The sequence below is a fragment of the Heptranchias perlo genome, chromosome 29 (assembly GCF_035084215.1).
Source record: "Heptranchias perlo isolate sHepPer1 chromosome 29, sHepPer1.hap1, whole genome shotgun sequence".
In the NCBI taxonomy this organism is placed as follows: Eukaryota; Metazoa; Chordata; class Chondrichthyes; order Hexanchiformes; family Hexanchidae; genus Heptranchias; species Heptranchias perlo.
In genome coordinates this window covers 4,079,284-4,088,513 of record NC_090353.1, presented here as the reverse complement: position 1 = coordinate 4,088,513, position 9,230 = coordinate 4,079,284, and the positions used below count along the sequence as shown (strand labels likewise).

At 47.4% G+C, this 9,230-nt stretch overlaps 1 protein-coding gene across 1 annotated transcript in view; it reads right to left on the bottom strand.

Annotated features, from left to right (window-relative positions):
• The window catches only part of LOC137299457 (lipoprotein lipase-like), a 52,659-nt gene extending 44,282 nt beyond the window's left edge, over nucleotides 1-8,377 (bottom strand). The window contains exons 1-2 of the mRNA XM_067968197.1: nucleotides 8,361-8,377; nucleotides 7,275-7,339 (exon numbers count right to left, since the gene is read on the bottom strand). Of these exons, the coding sequence (XP_067824298.1) occupies nucleotides 7,275-7,339; nucleotides 8,361-8,377 (82 nt within the window). The remainder of the gene's footprint in view (nucleotides 1-7,274; nucleotides 7,340-8,360) is intronic.
• Between the last annotated feature and the right edge of the window lie 853 nt (nucleotides 8,378-9,230).

Below are 9,230 nucleotides of genomic sequence, written 5' to 3'. Positions count from 1 at the left end.
TGGACCCTGACAACATCCTGGCTGTAGTGCTGAAGACTTGTGCTCCAGAACTAGCTGCGCCTCTAGCCAAACTGTTCCAGTACAGCCAAAACACTGGCATCTACCCAACATTGTGGAAAATTGCCCAGGTATGTCCTGTCCACAAAAAGCAGGACAAATCCAATCCGGGGCCAATTACCGCCCCATCAGTCTACTCTCAATCATCAGCAAAGTGATGGAAGGTGTCGTCGACAGTGCTATCAAGCGGCACTTACTCACCAATAACCTGTTCACCGATGCTCAGTTTGGGTTCCGCCAGGACCACTCGGCTCCAGACCTCATTACAGCCTTGGTCCAAACATGGACAAAAGAGCTGAATTCCAGAGGTGAGGTGAGAGTGACTGCCCTTGACATCAAGGCATCATTTGACCGAGTGTGGTACCAAGGAGCCCCAGTAAAATTGAAGTCAATGGGAATCAGGGGAAACTTCTCCAATGGCTGGAGTCATACCTAGCACAAAGGAAGATGGTAGTGGTTGTTGGAGGCCAATCATCTCAGCCCCGGGACATTGCTGCAGGAGTTCCTCAGGGCAGTGTCCTAGGCCCAACCATCTTCAGCTGCTTCATCAATGACCTTCCCTCCATCATAAGGTCAGAAATGGGGATGTTTGCTGATGATTGCACAATGTTCAGTTCCATTCGCAACCCCTCAGATAATGAAGCAGTCCGTGCCCGCATGCAGCAAGACCTGGACAACATCCAGGTTTGGGCTGATAAGTGGCAAGTAACATTCGCGCCAGACAAGTGCCAGGCAATGACCATCTCCAACAAGAGAGAATCTAACATAGAGACATAGAAAAAAGGAGCAAGAATAGGCCATTCGGCCCTTCGGGCCCTGCTCCGCCATTCAAAATGATCATGGCTGATCGTCTAACTCAGTACCCGGTTCCGGCTTTTTCCCCATATCCCTTGATCCCTTTAGCATTAAGAAATATATCTATCTCCTTCTTGAATACATCTAATGACTTGGCCTCCACTGCCTTCTGTGGTAGAGAATTCCACAGGTTCACCACCCTCTGAGTGAAGAAATTTCTCCTCATCTCAGTTCTAAATGGCATACCCGTATCCTGAGACTGTGACCCCTGGTTCTGGACTCCCCAGCCATCGGGAACATCCTCCCTGCATCTAGTCTGTCTAGTCCTGTTAGAATTTTATATGTTTCGATGAGATCACCTCTCATTCTTCTAAACTCTAGTGAATATAGGCCTAGTCGACCCAATCTCTCCTCATACGTCAGTCCTGCCATCCTAGGAATCAGTCTGGTAAACCTTCGTTGCGCTCCCTCCATGGCAAGGACATCCTCAGATAAGGAGACCAAAACTGCACACAATACTCCAGATGTTGTCTCACCAAGCTCTGTACAACTGCAGTAAGACATCCCCTGCTCCTGTACTCAAATCCTCTTGCAATGAAGGCCAACATACCATTCACCTTCTAACTTGCTTGCTGCACCTGAATGCTCGCTTCCAGCGACTGGTGTACATGGACACCCAGGTCTCGTTGCACCTCCCCTTTTCCCAATCTATCACCATTCAGATAATAATCTGCCTTTCTGTTTTTACAACCAAAGTGGATAACCTCACATTTATCCACGTTATACTTCATCTGCCATGTTCTTGCCCACTCACCCAACTTGTCTAAATCACATTGGAGCCTCTTTGCATCCTCCTCACTGCTCACATTCCACCCCAGCTTTGTGTCATCTGCAAACTTGGAAATGTTACATTTAATTCCCTCATCCAAATCATTGATATATATTGTGAATAGCTGGGGCCCAAGCACTGATCCCTGCGGTACCCCACTAGTCACTGCCTGCCATCCGGAAAAAGACCCGTTTATTCCTACTCTCTGTTTCCTGTCTGTCAACCAATTCTCAATCCATGCCAGTATATTCCCCCTAATCCCATGTGCTTTAATTTTGCACACTAACCTCTTGTGTGGGACCTTATCAAAAGCCTTCTGAAAATCCAAGTACATCACATCTACTGGTTCTCCCCCATCTATTCTACTAGTTACATCCTCAAAAAACTCCAGTAGATTTGTTAAGCATGATTTCCCTTTCATAAACCCATGCTGACTCTGTCCAATCCCGTTAATGCCCTCCAAGTGTTAGAGTCATAGAGTCATAGAGTTATACAGCACGGATAGAGGCCCTTCGGCCCATCGTGTCCGCGCCGGCCATCAGCCCTGTTCTGTTATCACATCTTTTATAATAGACTCTAGCATTTTCCCCACTACTGATGTTAGGCTAACTGGTCTGTAATTCCCTGTTTTTTTCTCTCCCTCCTTACATAAATAGTGGGGTTACATTTGCCACCCTCCAATCAGTAGGAACTGATCCAGAGTCTATAGAATTTTGGAAGATGATCACCAATGCATCCACTATTTCCAGGGCCACTTCCTTTAGTACTCTGGGATGTAGATTATCAGGCCCTGGGGATTTGTCAGCCTTTAGCCCCATTAATTTCCCTAGCACTATTTTTTTTACTAACACTGGTTTCCTTCAGTTCCTCCCTCTCACTAGACCCTTGGTTCCCTAACATTTCTGGGAGGTCATTTGTGTCCTCCTTTGTGAAGACAGAACCAAAGTGTGTGTTTAATTGTTCTGCCATTTCTTTATTCCCCATTATAATTTCCCCCATTTCTGACTGTAAGGGACCTACATTTGTCTTCACTAATCTTTTTCTCTTAACATATTTATAGAAGCTTTTACAGTCAGTTTTTATGTTCCCTGCTAGTTTCGTCTCATACTCTATTTTCCCCTCTTAATCAATCTCTTTGTCCTCCTTTGCTGAATTCTAAACTGCTCACATTCCTCAGGCTTGCTGCTTTTTCTGGCAATTTTATACGTCTCCTCTTTGGATCTAATACTATCCCTAATTTCTTTTGTAAGCCACAGTTGAGCCACCTTTCCTGTTTTATTTTTGCGCCAGACAGGAATGAATAATTGTTGTAATTCCTGCACATGTTCTTTAAATATTAGCCATTGCCTATCCACCGTCATCCCTTTTAGTAAAGTTCCCCAATCTATCCTCGCCAACTCGCACCTCATACTTTCGTAATTTCCTTTATTTAGATTCAGGACCCTAGTTTCGGATTCAACTACTTCACTCTCCATCTTAATGAGGAATTCTATCATGTTATGGTCGCTCTTCCCTAAGGGACCCCTCACAACAAGATTGTTAATTAATCCTTTCTCATTGCACAATACCCAGTCTAGGATCGCCTGTTCTCTAGTTGGTTCCTCAACGCATTGGTCCAGAAAACCATCATGTACACACTCCAGGAATTCCTCCCCTACAGTATTATTGCTAATTTGGTTTGACCAATCTATATGTAGATTAAAGTCACCCATGATTATAGTTATACCCTTCTTGCATGCGACTCTAATTTCCTGTTTAATGCCCTCCCCTACATCTCCACTACTGTTTGGGGGCCTATAGACAACCCCCACCAACGTTTTCTGCCCCTTGGTGTTTCTTAGCTCCACCCATACAGATTCCACATCGTGATTTTTCTGAGCCAATATACTTCCTCATTATTGAATTGATTTCCTCCTTTACTAACAACGCTACCTTTTCGCCTGTCCTTTCCCTTTTCGCCTGTCCTTCCTAAATATTGAATACTCCTGGATATTCAGTTCCCATCCTTGATCACCCTGCAGCCATGTCTCCGTAATCGCAACTATATCATACCCGTTAATATCTCTCTGCACTGTTAATTCATCTAGCTTATTGCGAATGCTCCGCGCATTAAGACACAATGCCTTTAGACTTGTCTTTTTAAGATTGGTAGTCATCTTAGTATTATTTTGCAGTATGGCCCTATTTGTTTTTCGCCCTTGTTTTCTCTGCTTTCCACTATTGCTTCTTCCCTTTCTGTCTTTTGTTTCTATCCTTGTTTCCCCCTCCTCTGTCTCCCTGCTCAGGTTCCCATCCCCCTGCCATTCTAGTTTAAACCTTCCCCAACAGCACGAGCAAACACCCCCGCGAGGACATCGGTCCCGGTCCTGCTCGGGTGTAACCCGTCCCGCTTGTACAGGTCCCACCTTCCCCAGAACCGGTCCCAAGTCCCAGGAATCTAAATCCCTCCCTCCTACACCATCCCTGCAGCCACCTCCCCTTGATATTCAACGGCATTACCATCGCCGAATCCCCCACCATCTACATCCTGGGGGTCACCATTGACCAGAAACTTAACTGGACCAGCCATATAAATACTGTGGCTACAAGAGCAGGTCAGAGGCTGGGTATTCTGCGGCGAGTGACTCACCTCCTGACTCCCCAAAGCCTTTCCACCATCTACAAGGCACAAGTCAGGAGTGTGATGGAATACTCTCCACTTGCCTGGATGAGTGCAGCTCCAACAACACTCAAGAAGCTCAACACCATCCAGGACAAAGCAGCCCCCTTGATTGGCACCCCATCCACCACCCTAAACATTCACTCCCTTCACCACCGGCGCACTGTGGCTGCAGTGTGTACCATCCACGGGATGCACTGCAGCAACTCACCAAGGCTTCTTCGACAGCACCTCCCAAACCCGCGACCTCTACCACCTAGAAGGACAAGAGCAGCAGGCACATGGGAACAACACCACCTGCATGTTCCCCTCCAAGTCACACACCATCCCGACTTGGAAATATATTGCTGTTCCTTCATCGTCGCTGGGTCAAAATCCTGGAACTCCCTTCCTAACAGCACTGTGGGAGAACCTTCACCACACGGACTGCAGCGGTTCAAGAAGGCGGCTCACCACCACCTTCTCGAGGGCAATTAGGGATGGGCAATAAATGCCGGCCTCGCCAGCGACGCCCACATCCCATGAACGAATAAAAAAATAATCCACCCCTCCCCACTCCAATCCACCCCTCCCCTCTCCAATCTACCCTTACCCACCCAAAACACAATATACCCATACCCACCTCAATATTCACTCTTGCTTATCCCAATATTCACCATTGCCCACCCCAATATTCATTGTTACCCATCCAAATTCACCCTTACTCACCCCAATATTCACCCTTTCCCATCCCATTTCACCCTTACCCCAGTATTCATCCTTGCCCAGCACATTACCAGAATTCAGCAGTTGATAATTCCTGTTTCTCTGTGTTATGGGCGATTCTTTACTGAAGTTTCATTCATTAGAAATTTATAAAATTGGACTAGTACAAAGTTAAGCCCCAAAGTCCCAGTGCACGGTGTTACAAGGCTGGGGCCAATGTGTGATGTCCAGGGAAGGGTGGGCACTGACTACACCCAAAACCCCTCACACATTGAATGGGTGATTTGAACTGTGGCGCCATGAGGATCTGTGGGTGGAGACCTAAGTCATTCCGCACAAGGAGGTAGAATCAGTGGGCAATCAGTGGGTAATCAGTGGGCAATCAGTGGGCAATCAGTGGGCAATCAATGGGCAATCAGTGGGCAATCAGTGGGCAATCAGTGGGCAGTCAGTGGGCAATCAGTGGGCAATCAATGGGCAATCAGTGGGCAATCAGTGGGCAATCAGTGGGCAGTCAGTGGGCAATCAGTGGGCAATCAATGGGCAATCAGTGGGCAATCAGTGGGCAATCAGTGGGCAATCAGTGGGCAATCAGTGGGTAATCAGTGGGCAATCAGTGGGCAATCAGTGGGTAATCAGTGGGCAATCAATGGGCAATCAGTGGGCAATCAGTGGGTAATCAGTGGGCAGTCAGTGGGCAATCAGTGGGCAATCAGTGGGCAATCAATGGGCAATCAGTGGGCAATCAGTGGGCAATCAATGGGCAATCAGTGGGCAATCAGTGGGTAATCAGTGGGTAATCAGTGGGCAATCAGTGGGCAATCAGTGGGTAATCAGTGGGCAATCAATGGGCAATCAGTGGGCAATCAGTGGGTAATCAGTGGGCAGTCAGTGGGCAATCAGTGGGCAATCAGTGGGCAATCAGTGGGCAATCAGTGGGCAGTCAGTGGGCAATCAGTGGGCAATCAATGGGCAATCAGTGGGCAATCAGTGGGCAATCAGTGGGCAATCAGTGGGCAATCAGTGGGCAGTCAGTGGGCAATCAGTGGGCAATCAATGGGCAATCAGTGGGCAATCAGTGGGCAATCAGTGGGTAATCAGTGGGCAATCAGTGGGCAGTCAGTGGGCAATCAGTGGGCAATCAATGGGCAATCAGTGGGCAATCAGTGGGTAATCAGTGGGTAATCAGTGGGCAATCAGTGGGCAATCAGTGGGTAATCAGTGGGCAATCAGTGGGCAATCAGTGGGTAATCAGTGGGCAATCAGTGGGCAATCAGTGGGCAATCAGTGGGCAATCAGTGGGTAATCAGTGGGCAATCAGTGGGCAATCAGTGGGTAATCAGTGGGCAATCAGTGGGTAATCAGTGGGCAGTCAGTGGGCAATCAGTGGGTAATCAATGGGCAATCAGTAGGCAACCAGTGGGCAATCAGTGGGCAATCAGTGGGCAATCAGTGGGTAATCAGTGGGCAATCAGTGGGCAACCAGTGGGCAATCAGTGGGCAACCAGTGGGCAATCAGTGGGCAATCAGTGGGCAGTCAGTGGGCAATCAGTGGGCAATCAGTGGGCAGTCAGTGGGCAATCAGTGGGTAATCAGTGGGCAGTCAGTGGGCAATCAGTAGGCAATCAGTGGGCAATCAGTGGGTAATCAGTGGGCAATCAATGGGCAATCAGTAGGCAACCAGTGGGCAATCAGTGGGCAATCAGTGGGCAGTCAGTGGGCAATCAGTGGGTAATCAGTGGGTAATCAATGGGCAATCAGTAGGCAACCAGTGGGCAATCAGTGGGTAATCAGTGGGCAATCAATGGGCAATCAGTAGGCAACCAGTGGGCAATCAGTGGGCAATCAGTGGGTAATCAGTGGGCAGTCAGTGGGCAGTCAGCAGACAATCAGGGAGTGATCAGTGAGTGATCAGTGAGTGATCAGCCCAATCTGCTTCATGCGGTTGGTGGATTTTTACAAATTGGCACCATCAGAGAGCTGGGAGAAGGTCACTCACCAACAATCTCTGCCACGGTGCACGGAAACCACTGGAGCAGATGTAAACAACTGCAGGAAAACAGCACAAATCTGAACCTCCACACACAAAAAAAGTTCTAATGTGTGGCTGCCCATCCAAACACAAAGTAGAGCATCAATCGCCCATCCAATTACAAGATCACTGATTCTTACAAAATATATCGAAAGTGCAAAATGTCCCAAACCTGGCAGCTATTTTCCAACCCATACCTGCTGCTCTGTTACTATGAAGCTCCTCGATGTCAGCCGTGGCCCAGTGGGTAGCATTCTCATCTCTGACGCAAAACGTTGTGGGTTTAAATCCCACTCAAGAGACTTCAGTATATAATCCAGGCTGATATTTCAGTGTAGTACTGAGGGAGTGCTGCACTGTCGGAGGTGCAGATTTTTTGGATGAGACGCTAAACCAAGGCCCCGTCTGCCCTCTTGGGCGGATGTAAAAAAGCCCACGGCACTATTTGAAGAACAGATTAGTTCACACAGTGTCCTGGCTAATATTATCCTTCAATCAACAAAACCGAAACTAGTCATTGTCTTATTGCTGTTTGTGGGATCTTGCTGTGCACAAATTGGCTGCCGCATTTCCTACATTACAACAGTGATTACACTTCAAAAGTACTTAGTTGGCTGTGAAGGGCTTTGGGATATCCTGAGGTCGTGAAAGGCGCTATATAAATGCAAGACCGGTCCTTTCCTCCATCTCAACCCCTAAACAAAACAACACTGCTGGACTCTTGTGTGTTTGGAGTGACCTGGCAGGTCATTCATTCATTCATAGGTGGAGTCTGTGAGCAAACGGCCAAAGGTCACAACTTGTTCTGAGTATGTGGACCTTCAGCACACATTGGACACGACCGTTTTAAATTAGCCCCCTAGTGACACGAGGATAATATGGAAAGTTTTGGATCAAATGTTACACGGTGTCACATGTTCCAATATTTCAATCCCTGGAATCTGACCTGCTGCTCGTCAAGGGCATGACCGTTTGGAACAGCTGAGGACTGTTGTCACGGCAATGACGTCATAGCTCGAGGCTCAAGCCAGGAACAGCCAACTATCAGAATGTCGTTGACTATAAGTGGAAGCTACTCCCCATTCCAACCCTGCACCCATGGGTCCATGTGGCAGGGAGATAGATTAGCTGGAAACAGTCGTAACCAAGGCATTGTGTTATTTTTGGCAGCAAATCAAACGTTGCCTATCAGTGTCAGCAAGATAATAAGATTTAATTAAACCTCCTTCAGTGGGGGAACATTCAGACAACTCAAACTAAAGCTTTCCTTGTAGCACCCTGACCTCTTGATCTGCATCATGTTTGTGATTTACCAACTCACCTATGACATGTGGGGCCTGTTCCACTTCATCAGGTCCAGGCAATCATTCTGGGCCTTTCCGTTTCTTAAATATGCATTTCAAAATAATACCTTCATGCATTACTTTCTTTCATTTGCTTTTGATAGGAGCCCCTGAGGTGAGATGCTCCCTTTAAAGGGGACCCTGTTGTTAAGGCACCTCTTTAAGGGAACACTGTTGGTGCGGTATCTGATTAAAGGGGACCCTGTTGCTATGTCACCATTTGATAATACAGCTGAGTGACTGTCCCTGTGATTTTTCCTATCCCAGTATAGAATTGCTTGCCCTCTGTTAGCACCTTACACTTAGGGCATGACCCTGACCTCTTTACTTCCTCTACATATTCCCTAAAGGAAAATCCAGTACGGATTTGTGTAGGAATCAGGGATGAGCCTTGACCGTGTCTTGGTTGGTGTAAATATTGGTTACTGACGCGTAGTTTCATATCATCAGTTTGACTGAATTCAAACGTAGATCCGACAGGTGAAAGGCCAGAGGTCAGAGGTCATCTCATTGCACCAGCCAGTACCCCCTCTTAATGTTTGAACTAGTAAAGGAAGTGCCAACAAGGCACAATCAGTGCCTTTTGTCAACATTTACACTGTTAGTGAATCGACTGCTCTTGGCTCTAAACCCACCTGGAGCTGATCGCACTGTTGCAGTCGTTTGAAGCCTACATAGAAACATAGAAAATAGGAGCAGGAGTAGGCCATTCGGCCCTTCAGGCCCTGCTCCGCCATTCAAAATGATCATGGCTGATTGTCGAACTCAGTACCCTGTTCCTGCTTTATCCCCATATCCCTTGATCGCTTT